The following is a 24,619-nucleotide window of genomic DNA, read 5'->3' as shown; positions in this document are numbered from 1 at the left end:
TAACCTGAGAGATGAAATCTTGAGTATGAACTTTTGCATACTCGGGAGATAACAGGAACTAAAGCCGTTGAAAGACTTGCTATAGAAGCATAAGGTAGAGGGACATAGGCAGATATCTGTTCAGCATGAGGAAGTAAGTCACTCCTTTAAGAACCCTTACCCTCTCTCTCTCCAAGGCTCAGTTCAAATGCTGCTTTCTTTAAGAAGCCTTTGTTGACTTCCCCAGGTTTTAATATTCCCCTCTTTGCACTGCTTCATATTTATTTATAAAATATATTGCATTTATTTATCTCTGAATGTTATTACCCATGCACCCCTCCGCTGCTCCATGTAATAATGTGAGACTTGAGGGACTTGCCTTATTTGTATCCTCAGCATTTATTACAGTAACTGGCACATGACTAAATTAATACATAATTTTTTATTGATAATATAGTCTTAAGGATATTCCTCTAAGTCATGGAGATTCTCAAATTCTATAACAGTGCAAGATGGAAAGTGCTTTAAATATGGGGCCTGGTGACCAGTCTAGTAAAATCCAGTAAGATTCACCACTCAGCTGGCAATAGAACAAGGAATGTTTTGGTCAGACCAATCTACTCAGACCTATCTACTAAGTCAAAGTCTTTAACCTAAATCAGAAATGTGTAAAACATTTAAATAAAAATTATTTTAGAATGTTAAGGGAATGGAAAGCTCATTTTGATGCTTCAAGGTAAAGTGGTCAAATTATAAAAGCAGGACTGATTCCAAGAGAAGACAAGTTTTGAATCAATGACAAAAGCATTTGATCAATTTGACCTTTTTTCTAGGGAATAAAATCAAACTCTATACAGTTAGGAAGTGATTCTTTCTAAATAGAGTTCATTTTCTTTACATTATATGCATGGAGTGAGGTAGAGGAGGTGAAAAGTACACCTAAGATTTACCTAAATGTTGCAGATCAGACTAAAACAGATAATCATAAAATTCAAGTTCAAAAGGTCTTGTACCTTGTTTTTTGTTCTTATTGTCTGGTAACATTTTAGCATATTCACCAACAAATTAACAAACTAAACAAAACTTGTATGTGGCTTGGTAATGGTAACATCATTTATTATTTTCTGAAAATCAGTACTATTAAGTCAAATTCAAATAAGTTCCTCAATGCTATTTACAAAATTAATTAATAGAAGAAAAGTAAAGCCAAATCACAACCTCCCTGAGGCCTTGGTTTTGTTTTGTCACCAAGGAAATTGAAATAGTTGTTCTCTTCCACTCTTCCAGTTCTAGCTCATTGATCCTAATTTTTCAAAGTCCCCTTTAATAACTGCCTGAAGGTTCTAAATAATTTTAAACTGATTAATAAAAATAAATTTCAAAATAAGAATGTGGTTAGTCTATAATTTCTTTCAAATAAATTGAAAATTTAGATAACTTGTTTCACAAACCTGCATCTTCTGACAGTCTGACCACTATCTCCATCACAGTCAAGAAATCTTCCTCATTATTACTGAAGTCCCGGAAGACATCTAACAGTCCTCTAGCAATAATCTGTCTATGGAGGAAATATAATAGTAGCTCAGTATCATAAGTGGGAAAAGGATCATTCTGACACAAATATTTATGAAGTAGATTAGTCAAGAGGGAAGAATAAATACCATTTTAAAAAAGATACTTTAAAAATAATCTCAATTAAACTATTTTACTTTTCTAAATGCTTAAAAGAAATCCATTTAGTAATTCTAGTTATTTAAACACCATTAAATTCTGCCACTTGTATAATTTTCCATCCTATTGTTAAGTGAAAAACCACCACAAGAAAACACACAATTGAACAAAAATGTATAAAGGAGAAACTAAACATGATAAAATTAAATACTGTATTCCCCTTGCACCCCCCCCCACTCCCCACCCAGTGAGATTCTTACCGATTGAAAATATTATCACTAAAGGCATACTTTTCCAATCGGGCTAGTGGAGTCAAATTATCTTGTCCCGGAATGTCCAAGAAGGCAGTTATCCTCATGCTATCACAATCTGGCCCATAATCTTCAAACCCAACTTAAAAGGAAAGAAAAACAAAACAAAAAATTTATTTCTCAACCATATTGGAAAAAATTGGCAGAATGGTGAAATGAAAAAGTGGAAAGAGCCCTGGCCACGAGGTCAGAATGATCTTGAACAAGTCCTACAATGGCTGGAACTATGGGCACTCCAATATACCCTCTTCTTCCCAGGCTTTCATTACATTACTTTTTCTACTTCTCTGACCTGCTGCCTCCTTTTCAGGCTGTGCTAAGGTCTCTTCTGCCTATAACTGCTCCTTTGTTGATATCATCTACAAACCTTTGTAGTTCAGGCCCAATCTTTCTCAAACACTGATCCTATTTTACCAAACTGCCTGCTTAACATCTCTACTTATGTGTCCTAGATGTCTCAAATTTAACAAGTCCAAAACCGAACTCATATTTTCCCCAAACCTATTCTTAAGAACTTTCCCTAAGCCCACAAGAGAAAGAGAAAGGTGCCATCCTTGACTCCTCGTTCTCTCCCACTCTCCTACAGCCAATTAATAAGTAGGTAAGGTTTGTGATTTCTATCTTCATAACATCTCTTCCTTTTCTCCCCTGAGACACTACAACCAATTCTGGCCTAGGTTCTTTTCATCTCAAGCCCAGAATATTAAAAGGGTTTTCGGATTGGTCTTCTTGACTGCCTCAAGTCTCTCCTTACTTCAATCTTCCTCCACTCAGTTATCAAATTGATTTGCCTAAAGCACTGTAATATATTACACATCTAATAAACTCCAGCAGCAACCTATCACCTCCTTGATAATAAAATCCTCTTTTTCATTTTAAAAACCTTTCATACATCCATAAAGTCCCTTCCTACCTTTCCCAGTCTGCTTATATCTTATTTCCACTACATATACCCTGCAATTCTGGCTTACTTCCTTAAACAACTCACTCCATCTCCTGAACTTCAGAACACTGGCTGTCCCCCAAGAATTGAATTGAATTGAAGCTCTCTAAGCCTTCAACTCCTCCTCATCTTTAAAAATGGAGTTATTTTGAGGAAAATATCTTCTAAATATCATTGATCATAGAGGTGAAAGATGCTTAGGAGTTTAAATTTTTCAGTTCTTTTTTCAGTTTGGGGAAAACTTGTCCTTAATATTAATTCATCTAATTCCCATTGCATTCCTATCTTCCAGAATAATGTAAAGTTTATGTCTATACTAAGACTGCTAGGTGAAGTTAAATTATGTGAAGATAACCACAGAATAACTTTGTTTAAAAATAATATTGTATTCAGATGCATTTAAAACATTGGAGGAAAGAGACAAGAAATAAAATAAAGCTTATATATTTTTAACAACTCTGGCAAGAAGTCAAGATTGAAAAGGTACAAAATTCATTAAGAAAGGAGGATCGGGAGAATTTGATAGAAACACGGTTTCTAAAGAGTTATGGGAAGTTTGCATAGATTATGGGGAAAAAACACATAGTATGATGTTTCCTCCAACTTTTTGCTTCTAACAAGTAAGAGGGCCAGTGGTTAGGGGGGAAAATTTTATTTGGCTTGTGATTTCATCTGTATAGAGAACTCTTGGATGTAGAAACTCTACTGATGAAGATTGGTAACTGCCTTTATGAGGTCTTATCTTTAGTTTTAGAGATGTCTGGAGCACAACAAGGTTAAATGCCTAGTTCAGACATAGTTCCTTTATCATCTAAGCTAATCTTTTGCTCTCTGGAATCAACAAGAGACAAACTCAGTATCTTCATTTTGGGAGGGGTACCTCCAGCCTTCATCAAAATCTTTAGCACCAACTCCTGATTTGATTCCAATCCCATCCTAACCTTTTTTTCTATTGGAAACCCTCTCTCTGGATACCGATCCCTCATCTAGATTATTCCCAGTTACTTTATTTGCTTTTGACTACTTTTTTTTTTTTACTCCAACACTTCCATGTCCATGCCAACACATAAGTTCAAATAACAATTTGATCCTGGATCCTGTGCTTCTGTAAAGATGCTTTAACAAAATGCTCTGGGACAACCTACGATGTTTGCAAGCAAAATACAATGGGAATCTTGAGTATAATTACACCTGAAGGCACAGAACAAGTACATTCTTGATTAATAAAAGAATCTTTTAGTTGAGAGGACATTCTGCATTCATCTATTCCAATAAAAATCTCTTTACAATAACATGGACAAGCAGTCACAACATCCCTCTTGAAATCTATTCTACTTTTGGAGAGGCTTAATCATTTAAAAGTCTTTCCCCCCCTTATACTTAACTGAAATGTGCCTTTCTGCAACTTGAACTCTCCAACTTCAACTTCCTAGTTCTGACTTCTGGGGACAAGCAAAACAGATCTAATCCCTTTTTCATATAATTGACCTTCAAATACTCAAAGACTGTTAAAGTATCTTTAGAGAGGTTGCAAGGTAAAGGGCATAATTCTGAACTTCTGAGTTAGGAAGGCATGGATTCAAATGCTGCCTTTGATGCCAACTCATGATCATGGACAAGAAACTTAATATCTCTGTCCTTAAATTTCCTTATTAATGAGACAAGGATTCTAACATTTCTTATAGCTATAAATCTATATTCCCAGGTCCTCTTCATGCTCCCCTCCAGGCTACCCTTCTTCCTCTATGGGTTAAATACACACAACTCCTAAATAGATCCTTCCAGAACATGGTTTCCCTTCTTTCCATCCCAGTTGTTCTCCAACCAAAGAACTCCAATTATCTTCCTTGAAATGATTTCCAGAACTGAATATTCAAGATGTGATCTAACTAGGGCAGGGGATAAAGGGACTATCATCTTGAGAAAGCTGTCTATAAGTCTGAGCATTATCCTTTTATTATTGAAACATTAGGTTAACTTTTTTAGTTGCCATGTCACAATGCTGACTGATATTGACCTTTCTTTCAGTCTGTTAAAACACCAAGTAGTTCAGCAATCACATCTGAAAGTAATTCCAATAGCCTGGGATATGGAATCGTAGGATTTAGAACTGAATAGCTCCTTAGAGATCATGATATCATTTGACATATAAGAAGACTGAGAACTAACAATTAAATAACTTAATAAAGATCACACAGATTTTAAGGAATAGAGCTAGGATTTGAAGCTAGGTTTCTGGATTCCAAATCCATTACTCTTTATACTATACCATTCTATAATTCACCTAAACCTGATGATTTGAAATTCCTGAGACTAGAGAAGTATTCCCTTACAATTTGCTTATGTATCTTGGGTTTCAATTCCCTGTCAACAATTTCTGTTCCCCAGACATTCATACAGCAACTGTCAGTTCCATCTTCTTTCTGTCGTCCATTGTTGTTCAGTCATTTCAGTTATATACAACTCTTTGTGACCCCGTTTGTGGTTTTCCTGGCAAGAATACTGGAGGAGTTTGCCATTCTTTCTCTAGCTCATTTTACAGATGAGGAAACTGAGGCAAATAAGGTGAAGTGACTTGTTCGGAGATCATCCAGCTAGTGTCTGAGATTAGTTTGGGATTAAGATAAGTATTCCTGATTCCAAACCCAGCATTCTATCCATTGTGCCACCCAGTTGATGTCCAATATCATTTCTCTAAGTTGTAGTATTCTCATCATCTTTCCTCCAACAGTTTTTATTTTTAGCATGCACCAAAAGCCTCAGCTCCTTCATGGCTTTAACCTTTCTAATATTTTCTGTTCTTACAAGGTCCCAAGTCTTATTCATCAAATTCATCAAGTTGTATTTATCATCAGGATTTTACTTGCCTTTCCTTATACCATTTAAAGATTAATTCCTAGTATACAAGCCATTTGATAAATGTCTACTATTTGCAAGGTACACATATCAGTCTTTTCAGATAACACTTTCTTTTCTTCCTTATCCACCTCATTTATATCTAAATCCACCAGAAATTTCATTATTAAGGACACTAGGTTCAGGACATCTAATCAGTCCTATTTCTAAACATTTTTAAATATGTTCTTCAAGAATCTTCATCCAAATGCCTTTTTACAACTCTTATCCTTTGCCCTGGAAAATCTTTAACTTTTAAAAATTTTATTGATGAATTATTTTTATGTATCTGTTATTTCCAGATATAGCATGGCCCCCATATAGCCTTTCATTATAATGAAGAAAAAAAGAAAATGGTTATGTAAAAGTAATCAAATACAACATAGCACACAACATAGTCTCCACTCCCAGGACCTGCTCCTTCTCCTCCCACTTCTCTACCAAAAGGAGGGGAATAAATAACAGTTTCTGGTTATTTGGGCAGAAAGTTACATATACCACACCCTAAAAGCAATCAGTAAGGAGTAGCTAGGTGGTCCAGTGTATAAAGTGCTGTGTCTGGAGTCAGGAAGACAATTCTTCCCAAGTTCAAGTCTGGCCTCAGACATCACTAGCTTTTTGACCCTGAGAAAATTTAACCCTGTTTGCCTCAATTTTTTCATCTCTAAAATGAGCTGGAGAAGGAAATGAAAAACTACTCCAGTATCTTTGCCAAGAGAATTGTGGGACTGTGAAGAGTTGAAATGATTAATTAATAACACAAGAAAGCAATCTGAATTTGAGATGTTAAACCATTTGCCATCAAGACAACTGGCTTAATTTTGTTACATCCTATTAAGACTATAAGATCCTTGTGAAATGGAACTGTTTTTTATCTTTGCATCCCTAGTCTTTAAGTATAGCTCCTCATATACAGTAAGTGCTTAATAAATGCTTAACATCACCAAATTTAATTTGTTCAGCCACAGAACAGTTGCTATTCTGACCTTCCCTGGTTTTCTCCCCTAGAAAATAGTTTCTGTCCTAATTTTGGCCCTTTTCCTTAATCACCCTTAAATTACCTTGATTCTTGCTTGATCCTGAACTCAGACAACCCTCAGTTGTCTGAACTTCAGACTTATTCTTTGGGAATATTGCTTCAATCTGCTTTCAGATTATATTATCTAAATAATACTGTTTCAAATGTAGACTGACTACACTCCTCTATCAATGTAATACTAGGTAACCAAGCCTTAGATCTGAACTGTGATGGTGATTCTCAGTTGGCTCCTTCTGTGTTGTCAATACTTCAACTGAAATTAACAGATGTTTTGATGAAAATCTAAGTGTTTTTCCCCCATCTTTTTTTAATAATGTGAACAACCAGATTGCAAGATTTTGAGTTGCAAGGGAATGAGAAAAGATATTATAGTTCAAAGTTCTCATTTAAAAGATGAAATTACCTCCAAAGAGATAAACTAAAAATCTAATTTATAAATTAGCTTTCTTTAAAAAAAAATGGTTAATGTAGTTCATTCAGTTCATCAGGACCTGATTACTCTTTGGATGAGCTGAGAAAACTGACTTTCTGAGCCTATATGCCCAAGACCACATGACTTGGTGAGTCAACATACTACCTGGTACCAATCTTATTCATTTCAAAACTATAGAAACTTTACCTCTACCTCCCAAATGATTCATTTTGGGGATCTGCTGTGAGATGGAGCTTTCCTGATTAAAGGACATGAATCAATCCTCACCTGAGCCCTCTATCTCCAGCAAGTGCCAGACCATGCTTCATGCTATATAGTCAACCACCAGGACACGAAGTAGGGGGCTCAGTCACCCTAGCCAATCAGCCCTGCTACAACAGCACCTATACTACCCCTCCCCCCCAATTTCAGTCAGTCAGTCAGTCAATAAACATTTATTAAGTGCCTACTATGTGCCAGGCACTATGCTAAGCACTGGGACTAGAAAAGGCAAAATAACAGTTTCTGCTCTCAAGGTCACAGCCTTGAGGTAGAGACAACATATAAACAACTTTGCACAAACTATATTCCATATAAATTGAAAATAAATGGACAGAGGGAAGGCTTCAGAATTAAAGGTCAGTAAAGGTTTCTTGTAAAAGGCAGGATTTAAGATGAGGCTGGAAGAGTCTAAAGAACAAACTAGTATTACCCTTGATGTTATAAAAGAAATGGCAACCTAAGGCTCCACTCACAATCCCTGTGTCTACCTAAACTAGGGGTTCTTAAAAAAATTTTTTTTGTATTATCCCCACAGGTAAAGTTTATGAACACCTTTTCAAATGTTTTTAAATGCATAAAATACATATGATTAGCCAAAAAAAAAAGAAATAAAATGTGTGTATATGCATGTGTTTATAATAGTTCATGTATTCTGGTAAAGCTGTGGCTAGAACTATGATCTTGAGATTCCAAATCTAGTAAACAAGCATGTGTCTCTCTCATGCTATTTTTGCCCCATAAAAAATTCTTCATCTTATTAAAGAAATTTAATAGAAAACATCCAGTCAGTCAATAAACATTTATTTAAGTACCTGTTATGAAGGGGTGGGGGAGTCACTATGTCAAACACTGGAGATACCCTCTCCTCTACCCCCAAAAAGCCAAAGGACAATTTCAGCCCTATAGGAGATCACAGTGTAATTGGGGAAGCTCAGGAAATCTATATTGTTACCTGGTTAACAATTTAGATTACAGAAGAATATTTTACAAATTTATACCATGTCTAAATTAGTAAAAATTTGATTATAAAATATTTTTAAAGACATGTAATTATTTTCAAGGAATCAAAATTAGGTTAGCTAAGTATTATCTAGAGGAATTTGTTTTAATTAGTAAACAAGATAATTAGCATATCAAGGTATCAATATAAACAATGTTGGTCTAGATCTATTGACATTTTATTTATCTTATTTGTATGCACTGAAACTTGTTCCTTCCATGGTTCAGTTATTTTGTTCTGTTCTATTCCATGGGTGGAGTATACCCTTAAATCTAGCCAACTCTCTCATGAATCATACTTATGTTTAGATAAAAATCTATCACCTATACTAAAAATTTTTTTCCTAACACTGCCCTTGTCATATTACATATACAGAGGCTACTTAGATAAACATTATGCCTGTGCAACTTCATAATTTGTGAGACAGTGCTTAAATAACTTTTTATAAAAGCTAGAATATATGTCCAATAAAGGAATAATTTCAGTCATGATCTGCTGAAGAAGATAACACTTTGCAAAATACTGAACAATTTAAAGTTCTGCTATTTTAAGAGTGTTATCTACAGACCAGTGCTAAATATTAAGTTAAATGTCTTTCAGGGATCTTAATATTCTTGGGTTCTACTTAATAGTTACCTATTCTCTGAGTTGTCAGTAAATTTATGCCATATGGATACATTTGGCATTTTAGAAAAATATACCAAAATTATAAGTAAAAGATAAATTTCAGCTTTTCTTATCTGTGCAGTCTGATTTTTTCCTGTGTAAGTTCTTTAATTCAGACTTGTGATTTTATCAGTGTGGGATAGTACCAGCATAGAAACTCTTCTCCCCAATGTAGATAAGCAGGCATTAGGTTTTGATTTGTAGTCTTAAGAGTTGCCTCAGTGAGAGATTAAGCGAATTGTGTCACAGAGTCAGTATATGACAGAGGCAATACTAGTTTAAACAAGCAGCTGTATAAAGCTAGTTTATACAGACATCATTAACTCACTTCCTAGAAATAATTAGAACATAACAAGGAAAAACAAAGGTAAAACCTGAAGCACGAAGAATTTGGAAATGTAACATACTTCCTAACAATTAATCATACCTTATGACCAGCACTTTCCCCCATCTAATACACATACCTACCCACCATGTTTTTCCCTCAGCTGTGACCAATATTCCCTTGCCTCTGTTGCATCACAGTTAACAGCTATCATTACCCATACCTCTAGGAGGATCACCACTCAAAGAAGAAAACTCAGTTCAACAAAGGAGCATTAGAACTGAATTCCATCACTATCAAATAGGATAATGGTTTTAAACATTAGCTATTTACATTTACTGGATTTGAATGAACCAAAAAATGCAATAAGCTTACCAAAAGTGATTAATTCAATCAAGTTGCTATCAATTTTCAAGGAATAATGGTCTCTGGTATTAATATCTTAACTTTTTAGTGTCTACTGTGAAGGTATTTCCCCACTTTCTTGGGTGCTATATTGGTAATATATAGAGGCACTTCAGAGTCACTAAGGCCTAATCTATGGTCAGTTTCATTAACAACAACTAAGTGCCAAGGTGCCACAGGTCTGATCAATAGATCATACTTCTTTCAGCAGACCTAGAGAAAGACAAGACAAACTAGTCCTCACCTTAAGAATAGAGGAAAGTCTCTCAGTAGTACATTGCAGAGGTTCCTGGGTCTGCAAGTACTCTGAAGCTGTCCTGTGAGAAACTGATAAAGGACTAGGTCAGATCTTCAGTCTTTGGCTCTCACAGTAACTGCTTTTCATTGTCTACTGGATGGAGTTAGAGAGAAGATAAATCGCTAATTGATTAGGATTCTGCAACTTGGTCCCTATTTCTTTCTTCCCCTTTTCTTCCCCCAGGTCTGAATACATCTGTATATTCCTGTTTCCCCTTCAGCTCAATTTAAGACAGTCAGCTTCTGTCTGCAGAAGAGGCAGAATTAAATCTTCCTTCAGCAGAGACAGTCCCATGCCTCAAATGCCACTCTCAGAGGCTGGTTAGGGAAGCAAGGATTATCATCTACTCTTTCATCCCTGTCTCACATGAAGAACATGTCCCTTCTTGCCAAGGAAATCTCTTAATATGCACCCTTGATCCCATTCCATCCCATCTTTTCTAGCAGATTGCCTCCTACTTAATTAACCCCATTAATCTTCAGTCTCTCTTTATATATCAGATACTTCTCTGCTGCCTACAAATATCATCATGTCTCCTCTATCCTTAAAAACTCCTCATATGATAATTCGATAATCCTGGTTAACTATTGTTCTACCTATCTCTCCTCCCTTTCTTGACTAAATACCTTTAAGAGACCTTCTATAATCAGTGTTTTTACTACCTCTCGTCTCTCATTTGAACTCTTAAACTCTGGCTTCCAACCTCAATATTCAACTGAAACTGCTCTCTCTAAAACTGCCAGAGATCTCTTAATTGCCAATATTAATAGTCAAAGGCTAATTTTCTCAAACTTCCTCCTTCTTGACTTCTCTGAAGTCTTTGGCACAATTACCTTTTATGGATTTCTTGACTGTCTCCTGTCTGTCTCCTGGTGGTTCTATCATTCTCTCAGTCACCTTTGCTGAATGTTCACTGAGGTCACATTCACTAACCATCAGATCTGTACCAAGCTTTTTTTCCCTCCACTCTCTCAATACTATCTCTCTTGACCTCAGCAGTTCTCCTAGATTAAATTATCATTTTTATGCACATGATTCTTAATATCTATCTATCTATCTATCTATCTATCTATCTATCTATCTATCTATCTATCTATATTTCTCTTCTCTCTTGAATTCCAGTTTTCCATAAATAATTGACTATTGGACATCTAAAATTGGAGGTCTAGCTCATAAGACAAGTCAAAATCTACATGTACAAAAATATTCATTTACTTGTCCCCCAAAACACCCCTCTATTTGGAATTTCCCAGTTATTGCTAAGGAAACCACCATTCTCTCATTTACCCAAGCTTGCAACTTTTAACTCCACTCACATCACATATCCAATCTGGTGTCAAGTATTTTTTCTACCTTCATAATATCTCACATACATCCCTTTCTTTACATTAACACAGTTGCCATCTTGGTTGCAGGTACTTATTACCTTCATTCACCTGCCAAACTGATGTTCCTAAAGCTCATTTCTAACAATATCATCCCCCTCTATTTAATTAACTCCAAGAGCTCCCTATTGCCTGCAGCAATCAAATGTAAAATCTTCTTTGGGGCTTTTAAGCCCCTTCATAATCTAGCCCCTTTCTACTTTTCCAGACTGCTTATACTTTTCTTGCCCTAATACACTCTATAATGGACAGACATGGGCTTCCTTATTGTTTCATACACAAGATACTCCTCCTGACTCCATCTCTCCATTTCATTCCTACTGTTCCTCATGGCTAAAATATTCGCCTTCCTCAAGACTCAGGTCAAATCTCATCTCTTCAAAGATGTCTTTCTTTGTCCCTTCCATTAATATCTTTCCTTTGATAGGGTCTTCCATTTACAATGGATATCTTATATGTAAATTTTGTTGTTGTTCATTTGTTTCAGATTAATCTAACTTCAAGACCTTATTTGAAGTTCTTGGCAAGGATACTGGAATTGTTTTCCATTTCCTTCTCCAGTTTGATTTATTATAGACAAGGAAATCAAGGTAAACAGGGTGAAGTGACCTGCCTGGGGTCATACAGCTAATAAGTACCTGAGGTCAAATTCGAACTCACAAAGATGACTTCCTGTCTCCAGGCCCAGCACTCTACTCTACCACTGAATTGTTTGCATTAGGTCTCTCATATTAGAATGTGAGTTCCTTAAAGGCAGGAATTGTATTTTTGTCTTTCTCAGTTTCTTTGGTGCTTAGCACAGTGCCTAGCACATAGTAAGCAGGAGCACTTCTCAGGCATTTTACAAAACAAAAAGCTTATCAGAAAAACAAAACTCTAGACTCTAAACACATTTTAAAAGAAATGTGTATATGTGTATCAATTTACTTTCAATAATAAACATATGTGAGCATATAATCTCATAAATTATTAGGTTTCGTCTTTTATGAATCCATAGTCTCTCTTACTTCCCCATATCTAATCTTTTGCTAATGCCTGTGGTTTTTCACCTTTGTAACATCTTTTTTTAAACCCTCACCATCTTAGAATCAGTACTAAGTATCAGTTCCAAGGCAGAAGAACTATAAGGGCTAGGCAATTAGGGTTAAGCGTCTGAGGCAAAATTTGAACCCAGGACCTCTCTTATCCAATATCCAATATCCTCTCTCATCCAGATATCTTATCTTAAGTCACCCCTCTTTGTAACATCTCTTGCATACACTCCCTTCCCTGTTCATGTCTAATACTGCAATAGCCAGTTGATTCATCTTTCTTCTCTAGTCCACCCAATCTCAACTATGAAAGTTATTCTCTTTCCATCCCCCACTCAATAAACTCCAGTGGCTCTCTAACACTTGTAGGATCAAATATAAAATTCTCTGTTTGGCATTCAGAGCCTTTCATAGCTTGTTTCCTCCCTACCTTTCCAGTCTTATTAGATTTTAAACTCTTTCACATACTTGGCAGCCCAGTGACACTGACCTACGTGCTGTTCCTCACACAAGAAACTCCATATCCTGACTAGGCTCTTTCACTGGTGATATCCTCCATGTCTTATATGTTCTCCCACTTCATCTCCAACCCCTGGGTTCTTTCAAGTCCCAGAGAAAGCCCCACCTTCTACAAGAAGCCCTTCTCAATCCCTCTGAATCCTAGAGCTGTTGATTTCCAATTTATCTTGTATATAGTTTGTTTGTAAAATGTATACTGTTATTTGTATATTCTTTCCCCTATCAGACTGTGAGTTCTTTGTGAGTAGACATTTACCTTTGTATTCCTGGCACTTAGCACAGTGTCTGGCACATAACAGTGATTAATAAATTGTTTTTGATTGGTTTTATGTTGCCACATTATTTATGTGTTTCATTAGAAAGGGAGCTCCTTGAGGGCGGGTCTGTTTTTGCTTTTCCCCAGCACACTGAGCAGTTTTTGGCACATATTAAGTCCTTAAACACTTGCTGAACTGAGAACCTTATATCTTCTTCAACTCAAAAAAGGGAGTGCTGATGAGTATATTTTTGGGTTCCTACATAGACTCAGGAAGGTAGATCCTTGCTCTGCTACTGAATTACCAAGTAACTGGTCTCTAAGGTCCTATCCAACTCTAAATCCTATTTGAACCTATAAGTAACAACTATGCTTATGATAATATATTTGTTTTATGAAAGAGTTCTAAGAATTAAGTTCATTTAGACAAAATATGTTAAAGTACAATAAGTGAGAATAGTAAAAAAGACAGGGCATTTCATATCAACACAAGACTCAGTAGTTCTACTAAAGCAACAAAAATAACATTTATTTAAATTTTTATTTATTTAAAAAAGAGCCCTTCATTATTTTTATATCTTCCCCCTAAATAATTCAGAAACTAAATAACACTCATTAATAATTGTTAAGTTGCTGATTTCAAGTTCAGTCACTAGGTTGAGTAGTAGACCCAAGATGGTAAACCTATGGCACATGTGCCAAATAAGGTACAGGCAGTTTGGGCAGAGTTAGTTAGTAGAAAGGCAGCTGCTCCCTTCCCCCTCTCCATCACACCTCCCTGCCACTCTGCACTTACTCCCTCCCCCAGCAGAGTACTCAAGCCACTCCCTTTCCTTTTTCCCTCCCCTGACCTGGTCTAGGAGGAGGAGGGGAGGTCTCCTTTCTAGGCCTGGCACCACCCCCTGAGAGATCACCACTTGTAACTTCCTTCCTGGCCAGGGGCCAGGCTGTGGGGTGACCCCGCCCCCAAAAAACTAACAGCACCCTCTCCACCCCTTGCTCCCAAGCCCACAGACAGCCCCACTCCCAGCACAGCAATGGGAGTCACAGGTGTACCATTATTGGGCAAATATAAGCAGCCTAAAAGGCACCAAGCAGGGGAGCAGAGGTGCAGAGGCAGTATGGGGCTGCATTTGAATCAGACTTGACAAGAACATGCACCCTGCCTTGTAATGAAGAAGCCACCTTTCCTCCAGCCTTTCCCCACCTTCCTAACCCTACTAGCCTTCTCCAGACAAGCAAAGCCCTGCAGTAACCCCCTTGCTGGGTCCCAGTATGGCTGGATCCAGGGATGGGTCTCTGTGGCAGCAGGAGTTAGTGCCCTCCTCACTGTCCTGAACACAGTCAGTGGGGTGGGGCACATGGTTTTTAAAAGGTTCTAAAAGGTTCACCATCACTGAGCTAAACTATAATGTTTAAATAGAAAATGGAAAAAGAAAACTCTCTCTAAAAGGAGGACTAGAGGTATAATGTATAATGCCTTATTTACAATAAATATTTTATCAACTCTAAATGATCAAAATATTTGTTATAATTAATTCTGGTGATCACTCTTACAACTAAAATTCTATAAGAAATGTCACATTGGTGAGACCAATTATAATACATCAAGCTCAAAATTCTGGTTCTGATGGGTAATGAACATTTTGTGGTCTAACACAGATGTGGTCCACAATAACCTCCTCAAAGGGTTAAAAATAGGTTTCAAGCTTCCCTCACAAATTTTTCTAAACCATTAATGAACTAAGAAATACTTTCACCTTATATAATCTCTTTAGCAATGAGTTCCAAATGGTCACTACCTACTTTTTAAGTCACAAAGCCTCTGAAGACTTTGTCTACAGTGATAACTAAATCTACAAAATAATATGCTGTATTCAAAGTAGTTTATAACAATAACCATCAGATGAAAATAAAACAATGTTCAGAGACAAAAATTGGCTTCCGGATGGTAACAAAGCAAGCAATAAGACAAACTTGAAGCCAATTCTTGAAATTTCAAGTTCAATGTTCTTCCCTTGAAACCATTCTTGCGTCTCACAATATTTAAAATAATAGTATTATACAAAATGACTTTTAAAGAATCTTCTAGTTCTAAAGATATATGAATTAAGTTCAGATCTTTAGTCTATAGAGCCATAATTAGTTATGAAGGGAAACTAGTAAATGTTTAATGTATAAACCTGATCTTTTAAGGTTGACACCCCTAAGAAGAGGGCTAAAAAGTTCTCTCTTGTGATGCTCTTAAGAGTCAAATAGACCTTTGAAATAGTCTAACATCAGTTATGCCTTCTACTTCTACAGAAGCTGCTCTAACCCTCTGTTTAACTAAGCTGAACTTCTGAGCACCCTTCTTGTTGATACTCTAAAGATGAGGCAGTAAGATGGCATAGTAGGTGGTGTGTTGCACATGGGATTAGGAAGACCCAAAGTTCAAAACGTACCATAGTCATTTAATAGCTGTGTGACTTTGTGCAAGTCACGTGGCCTCTCTATGACTGAGTTTCTTCATGTATAAGATGGGGATAATAATAGCACTTATCTTCTAGAGTTATTAGGATAAAATGAGCTCATATTTTTAAGATATTTTGCAAGCTTTAAAGTGCCATATGAGGGCTAGCTATTTGCTATTATTATTACCAGATAACATTTTGTTTTTAAGTGACACGATTTTTTAAAATTCTATGGTAGTGATATCTCTGCGCTGATATAAGTTTTTGGAAACCTCAAATTATTCCCAGAAACACAAAATGTGAAATTTGAAAAGAACCTCAAAAGCCATCTAATATAGTCTGTACATGAAAGGAATTTCTACTAGAAGAATCTTGACAAATGGTTATCTAGCCTCAGCTTGAAAACTACCAAGCAGGGAGGATCCATTATCTTTTGAGATAGCCCATTCTACTTTTATACAGCACTAAGTGGTATGAGGTTTCTCTCCTGACATCAAGCTTAAATATGCTTCTTTGCAAAATCTGCCTACTAACCTTTGAAGTCAAACAGAACAAGTCAAATCCCTCCTCCACATAACAGCCCTTCAAATATTTGAAGAAAGCTATCATTGCTCCCTCTAATTTTCTCTTCTACAGGCTAAACATGTCCCTTTCCTTCAACTGATGCTGATATGACAAGGACCCAAAGACCTTCACCATCCTTAATGCCCTCTTCTGGTTCCTTTCCAGCATGACTTTCTTAAACTACTCTCTGATATCCTTCTTCAAATGAGGTACCCATACAAAATTAAACACATGATCCAAATGTCTGATGAGAACAAAGTAAATTGTACTTTTCTAGAAGTTAAGCTTCTCAAGGCAGCCTAAGACTACATTACATCTTTTGGCTTCCATAAGGACCTACTGATTCATGTTATGTATACAGTACACCAAAACTCCCAGATCTTTGTGAAAAAAACTGAATTTATAATCATGTTTTCCCTCCCTCCTATCCTGTACTTATGAAGTTGATCTCTTTGTACCTAAATGTAAAACTTATTTATCCCCACTTGATTTTATCTAATTTGATTCAAACCAATGCTCTAGCATGTCAAACTCTTTTTTTGGGGTCCCTACTTTCATCCAGTATGTTAGCTATCTCTCTCAGCTTTCTGTCATCTACAATTTTGATGCACATACTATCCATGTCATTTATCCAAGTCATTGATAAAAATGTTAAACAGTTCAGAGCCAAGCCCAGATCCCTAGAATACTATATTAAAACCTCCTGCTATGATCATAATGAACCATAAACTACTCTTTGAATCTAATCATTAAATGAGTTTTGAATCTATCTAATTATATTCTCATTTAATCCATCTCTACAAGAAAAGCATAAAACACTTTATTTTTTAAAACACTAAAATTTGGATAAATCCACATTCTTCTCAATGACTGATTTAACAACCCCAGTTAATATTTGCCAAATTATCTTTTTTTGAGAGTTCCCATAGTATAAACAGAATGACAAATACTTCTACAAAGTTTTCAACTCTTAATAACCCAACTCAAGTAAAGTTTCCAAGCCTTTTAAGTCCGGATCACCAATTCCAATGGAGTCCCATTTGGTTTCTTTACCATTAGTCTCTCTCCTCTCCAATTCATCCTCAATATAACTATCAAATATCAAACTATCTTGCATAGACAAGATTATTTCTCAGTCTCCAGTTCAAGAAGCTGCACTTGTTCCCTATTGCTTCTGGAATAAAATATAAACTTTGACATCTAAAGCCCTTTATCATCTGACTAGTCTAATAGTATGGAATTATACATAAGGATCCTTGGGATTGTATATTAATTTAGAAACCAAATAATTAACATTATTTGATTTATTTTATATGTGTGCATATATATGTGTGTGTATGAACATACACATATTTCTTTTTTGTTTAAAGATGTCCAGTTACATTTTAATATGGATCAGGAGCAGTTTAGTGTTACACCTGCATGTTTCACACCACTTTTCTAGTCTTTCTTTCCAGACAGATTTCACATTATTCTCCTGATACATTCTATATTCCAGTTAAACTAGTTGCCTTGCTGTTACCTCTTCAATACACTGCATCTTCTAAATCCATTCTTTAGCATCCAGCCTGCCCCAAACTTGTCATGTTCTTCCTCCTCAATTCTGTCTCTTAGAATCCCTAGCTCCTTGAAGGTTCAATTAAAGTGCCATTTTTGCCAAAATACTTTACTGATAAAAGTTTGAGGGTCCCTACCCTTACCTCCTACTCAGGTCTTAGTGCTCACACCACAATTATTTCATATTTACTTGTCACGTTACAAGTTGGTTCCCCCCACCCCCCAATCATTGTAGAATATGACCAACTTAATTAAGCACAGGAACTATTTGCTTTTATCTTTGTATTTCCAGTACTAGGTATATAGCAGGTGATGAGTGCTTGCCAAATTAAAACAAGTATTACCAGTGTAATTCTTATTCTCCATACTGCTCTATGTAGACTTTTAAATATGTTTCTTAAAACAAACAAATTAATCTTCTCTGTAAATTATATAAACAGCATGACACATGGCATCTTTGTAGTCTTTATTTATACTCTTTTCTTTATAGATGACTATTACTATCTCAGTGCCTGGATAGAGCTATATATTGCCAACTCAGTCCATAAGCAACAATAGTTCTTTCCTCACTATTCAACTTCTTTGAATTGTGGCTATAGCAATTAATCCTGAAACCAAGGATTTTTTATAACTCAGATTCTTGGTCAACAGGGAATGTATACTTGGGTTACCTGAGATTTAAGAACTTCAAGGCTTTAAGTAGTATCACAGATTATGTTATCCCTGTCTATTATGCCTCTTAAAGTATATACTATTAGAAGAATGGAGGGAGGGAAACCAAGTACCAGAGAGAGAGAACAACCCTAATAAGTGAAACAATGTTACTTTGAATGCCAATACTCCTCCATACTAGGCAGACTATATGATTTTTATAAATTCTGTGTTGCAAAGTAAAACAAATAACTATTTTTGTTTTCCTCTTGTTTCAAAAATTTGAAACAACCCCATAGTAAGGAATGCTTCAAACCTAAAAAGTTTTTCATTTTAGCTCAGGATATTAAATGCCAAACAAACAAAATTAATTCTGACAATCTTGGCAGAGATACCAACAAATTTTCAATTATGGAGTAAAAACTCCTTCCATCTTCATTCATTCACCCCTTCCTAACAAGAACGAAAAATTGGCACCATAAGCAACAATTTAGATTTTTCTCAGTTACCTGAGTTAGGCCATTTTGGTTTTCTTAGTGAAGATTTCTGCACCTTTCTTAAAATAGCCTTTATCTGTGATGAAAAGAGTAGATTTAAAGCCATTTTTAAAACAAATGGATAATTTCTGAAAATTGTCCACATCTGTTTTCCTCATGGAATATAAACAAAGCAAAAAAGTAAACTAAAAGGAAAAAAATTGAAAATGTGACTTATAATACTTTGGTTACTGATGTCTTCATTCTACTGGGAGAAGAAAGGTACACATGGTGTGCCCCTTGAGAAAAAAAGAAAAAATGAAATGAGACAAGATGAAGTGGTTAGCTCAAAGTTATCAATAAGTCAAGAGTTAGGGTGTAAAACAACTCAGGAGTCTTAATTAAAGGCAGCTGTCTTAACTAATCCTAGCTGCTTCATGTGATCAGATTACTCAGGGTTTTTAAAAAAAATTAAACACTAGATCTAGATACCATTTTTATGTTCTCCACTTATTCCAGTTCAATATTTTTAAAAATATGTAGGTTTCACTTCTGTTCAAACTGGTTTCTCAAGTGTATTAAAAAAAAACAAAAACTTATTTTCATTCAGTGCTCAGAAAAAAAATGGAGATGTCTGCTCAATGTCTGAATTAGCCTAGTTCATTATGGCTCTTGGTTTAGTTCAAATTCTTAAATGGAATGAAACAGTACCATGGAATTTACAGCTGGAAAGGCCTTTAAGAGATAAATCATCTAATCTAGAGGTGTCAAGTGTGTAGATCATGCTAACCACAAAACTCATTAGAGCAAACTGAACCAGATTAAAATGCAACAGAGAAATATTTAACAAAACGAATAAAAATACAATTCAACACAGATAATGTTAACTTGTGGTTTTCCAAATCAATATGTGGCAAGTATGTTCTCTTTGAGTTGTTACCACTGATTTAATCCAACATTCATTTTATAGAAAAGGAAACTGAGGCCAAAGAGAGATGAAATGGCTTGCCCTTATTTATAAAGATAATGCATAGCAGTGTGTGGATTCAAACTCAGATCTTCTGACTACAAATTATGGGAATTGTGAGATTTGAGTGAACCACACTGATTATGGCTTGTGACTCAATTTTGGATCTAACTCAGTTCTCTTTCTATTCAATTATGGGTCTAGTAAAATTGTCTTGTGAGAAAACTTTATTCAATTATGGGAACTGTGAGAAAACTTTATTGCACTGTTTGAACCAGTATGTCCAGTATGTCTGAGAATCTTGGAGGCCCTTAACTTAGATTATGCTGACCAGAAACCTAGTCACATCCAAAAACTGATACAAAGGGTTTTCTCACAGTTACACATTTCAGGCAACCCAAACTGGTCATGTACTGGTTGGTTATTGTTTCTTTGTGCCTTTAACTGAATGCTAATAATTAAAAGGTGGGAGGAGGAAAGTAAGATACCTTTTTTCTGATTTCAGGTAACTGCATCTACCCTCTCCACTCCCAATACTTGTACTCATTCATCCTACTTTCAATGTGGAAAGTCTCAAATCTTTCCTCCAATTAGAAATCAGATTACCTAATCTTGTATTCTGATCTATATTCTGTTAACTGTTTTCTTTTAATGCATAACTATCTTCCCACTGTATTTGGGGTCCAGTGCCAAGCTGAGGAGGCCTGGTACTGATTTTTCATGGAACTGGCATGGAAGGCTTACTTAATAAATTGATATGCTTCGAAGCTCAAACCTTTGTTTCCTCAATAATTTCTGATTTCATCCATCACAAAATTCAATTTTTTCCTATCATTCTATCATAGTGACCCCCAAAGTTCTGTCTTTTGCTTTCTTTTCTTTCTATACTTTCCACAATATGTTCCATTCTTCCCTTCCCCATGATCTCATCCACTCCATTGGTTTCAACTGTCATATCTATGAAGATGAATCCAAAATCTCTCTCTACCTTTAACTTATCCACAGAGCTTCAGGACCCTACTTGCTAGTTGGTCAGTCACTAAACATATAAATTAAGCTCCTACTATGCACCAGGCATTATGCTAAGCACTTGGAGAACACAGAAAGATAAAAGACAGTCAGTCCCTACACTGAAGAACCTCACAATCTAATGAGGGAATAACAGTCAAACAAATACAGGTATATATAAAAAAGATGCACACACTATAAATTAGGAAATAATTAACAGAGGAAAGGAATTAGAATTAAGAAGAGTTCAAAAAGGTTTCCTGTTAGAAAATGAGTCTTTAGTTAAGCTTGAAGAAGGCAGTAGTTGAAGATGAGGGAGAGTATCCCAAGCAGAAGAACAGCCCAAGAAAATTCCCAGAGAAATGGAACTTCGTCAAGAAATAATAAAGAGGTCAGTGTCATTGGATTAAGGATTATGTGGGGGAGTGGTAGTGGTGGTGGAGAAGTATAAGAAGCCTGGAAAGGTGGAATAGGAGAGGGGCCAGATTATGAAGGGCTTTGAATAACAAACAAATTTTGGTATTCAAATACCAAATAGAATTTTCATATGACATAAGAGGTGCCTGGTAGCCACTGAAGTTTAATGAATAAGAGGGTGACATGCAGTTTAGGAAAATCACTTTGGTGAATGAATAGATAATGAAATAGGGTGGGGAAAGTCTGTACCAGGGTGATGGCAATGTCAGAGGAGAGAAGGGGTCATATTTGAGAAAGGTTGCGAAGGTAAAATCAATAGGCCAAGGCAACAGAAGAGGGGTAAGCAGTTGTGAGGAGTTAAGGATGACACCTAGATTATAAGTCTTGACTTGAAAGATGGGGATGTCTTTGAACCTAATATAATACTTTGAAAGTGGTGGTGGTAGTGGGAGGGAATTAAACTAAAAGATAATGAGTTCAATTTTGGATCTGTTTAATTTATGATGTCTACTAGACATTCGGTTTTATTTTGTCTGATAGGCAGTGGGAGATACAAGCCTAGAGTTCAGCAGAAAGGTGTAGGGTTGGATAAACAGATCTGAGAATCCTTAGTAAGAGATAAATAAATTCATGGGAGCTGATGAGATCATCAAATTAAGTAGTATAGAAAAGGAGAGGGTCTAAAAGAGAGCCCAACCATGGATGATAGTGCAATTGCTGAGAGTCAAGAGTTTGGAGTGTCTTGCATGAAGAACACCATGTAGTCTAGTTGCCACTGGATCCAATAATATGTGGGGTAGTATAAGCTATAAGAAGAATAAAAAGGTAAAGAACAGAATTGTGAAAATCTCTTTAACACCAAACAGAGGTTTATATATTTGATTCTAGAAGTGATAGGGAGCCACTAGAGTTTATTTAGGGATCAGTGGGAGTGACTGTAGTCAGTCCTAATTTTTAGGAAAATCACTCTGACAGCTGAGTGGAGGATGGCCTACTATGAGGAAAGCTTCAAGGCAATTATATTTACTGACAGTTGTTGATCCTTCAAACTCTATCTACCTAAAACTTCCTTTCTTTCCCCAAATCCTCTATTGCTGTTGTCACCATTATTATTCTAGTTAGCTAGGCTCATGACCACAATGTATCTTGGACTCTATGAGTTCCTACCTACAAATACAATTGAGTCTACAGTTACAACGTATTTATATATGTAATCTCCTTTCCCAGAGTCACTACAACTACTCTCATCTCTCCTAGTCTAAACTATAGTAATCACCTTCTACTTGTTCTATCTTTGATCTGTTTTCTCTTCAGTTTTAAAATCAATACTCATGATCTTCATATGTATATTTTGATCACCTCTCTCAAAAACTTTATTTAGCTTATCACAGATTACTTAATATGACAAACTAACTTTCCACAATCTGGCTCCAGCCTTTCTTTTCAGCTGTATGTCATACTATTCCCTTTGATGTACTCTATGTTCCAATCCAAATGGATTATTTGGTCTTTTTCCTCATTCTCAATCTAGACTCTTCTCTGTCTACATCTTTGCTCATACTATTGTTAACAGAATCTGAAAAAGAATTGAGTTGTTGGAGCAAGAATACAGTGGTGTCTACAAACAGTGTTAAGAAGTCACAGACTTGATCGTTTTCTGAGATTGTCTGTAGGGAACCTATAAAAGCTAGGACCACCAAAGCTACTAGACTGGTATAATTCATTGTGTCCCTATGCTGTGGCAACAGAGCTAATTTTGCTGAAAAGAAAAAGGAGCCAGGTTAGACCACTGTGTGATAGAACAGGAGAATTCTGAATATCTCATAACATGACTGACTTTCCCTGTACATCTGTGTCCCCCTGGGTTGCTCCTACCTTTGGGGAAGTTTCATGGATGAGAAGCATTTGGGCTCTTAGGTATGGAAGACAAGGAGCTGAACCATGATGACAATATAATAAGGTGGGTAACAATTGCATCTTTGACAACACCTTCTTTGTCTTCCCGGTCACTATCATCTTTCCCATGTCCAAAAACTCTCCCTGCCCCATAATCTCTTCTACCCATTGAGATGGCAAGAAACAGAAAATACAGGGGAAATATGAAGTCATGTAAAACATATTTCTACACTTGGTGGGGGGAGGGAGGAAGAGAAAGAAAAATGTTTCATTCTGTACTTCAAGTACATCAGTTTTCTATTTGGATATAGATAACATTTATTTCATCATGAGTCCTTTGAAATTGTGGTGGGTCATTATGTTGACAAAAACTATTAAGTCTTTCTCAGTTAATTAATCTTTACAATATTGCTGTTACTGTATAAATTGTTTTCCTGGTTCTGTTTACTTCACTTTGTATCAATTCATATAAGACCCCCAGAGGTTTTTAAAAAACCTTCTCCCTCATCATTTACTTTAAGATTCTGACAATTTAGTGCTAGCAAAATGAGCTGTTAAAAGAGAATGTTTTGTTCAAGAAGTTCATTTTTGAGTATGACCCTAAGATTTTTTTCAGTTCTGAAATCCTGTGACTATAATTTCATAAAGTACATTGTCTAAATCTCAATTTAAAACCTGTTCCCCTGATTCTGAATGTTAGTAGTGTTGATACAAACATTTTTCATGCTTAGCAACATGGTAAACTATAGCTCTACTCATATAAAACATATTATAAACTTGATAATAAATTATCTCCAAAAATAATGGAGGGCTGCCATTAATCATTTAGAACTAAAATCATCATCCTTACATAAATTTACAAATGTTAGGGTTTAAATTCAATATTACAGAATTATTTCTAAACACTGGTATACAAAAACAGTGTCACTTTTTTATGCATGTAAAACTTGTACAAATACAAAACATTTATCTGGGAGACAAATTTAAATTCTGAGTATTAGAACAAAACCTTTCAGAGGGAATCTTTTATATAAACTATATCAAGGAGTTATAGTCTACCAAAAAAAACATCCTCATCATAAACAGGATCATGTGGAAGCTCTATTTCACCTTTTTAAAACCAAATGTGGTGCTAGATATAAAGCTATCTCCATATCTGCTACCTTAAGGGAATTTAGCTTGTTTTAGCATGCTAATAAAAAATATACTTTTC

At 35.8% G+C, this 24,619-nt stretch overlaps 1 protein-coding gene across 4 annotated transcripts in view; it reads right to left on the bottom strand.

Moving 5' to 3' along the window:
- Positions 1-24,619, bottom strand: part of LOC100027275 (serine/threonine-protein phosphatase 4 regulatory subunit 1-like) — a 58,037-nt gene that overhangs the window by 31,149 nt on the left and 2,269 nt on the right. For 2 of the 4 annotated variants that reach the window (XM_056812920.1, XM_056812923.1), the window contains 2 exons: positions 1,911-2,043; positions 1,431-1,537 (listed from right to left, as the gene is read on the bottom strand). In XM_056812920.1, the coding sequence (XP_056668898.1) occupies positions 1,431-1,537; positions 1,911-2,043 (240 nt within the window). Of the gene's footprint in view, positions 1-1,430; positions 1,538-1,910; positions 2,044-7,457; positions 8,503-24,619 lie in introns of those variants that run through there. The other 2 variants (XM_056812922.1, XM_056812919.1) reach the window with 2 other exon arrangements.

The sequence above is a fragment of the Monodelphis domestica genome, chromosome 1 (genome assembly GCF_027887165.1).
Source record: "Monodelphis domestica isolate mMonDom1 chromosome 1, mMonDom1.pri, whole genome shotgun sequence".
In the NCBI taxonomy this organism is placed as follows: Eukaryota; Metazoa; Chordata; class Mammalia; order Didelphimorphia; family Didelphidae; genus Monodelphis; species Monodelphis domestica.
This window is presented reverse-complemented; position numbering and strand designations above follow the sequence as displayed.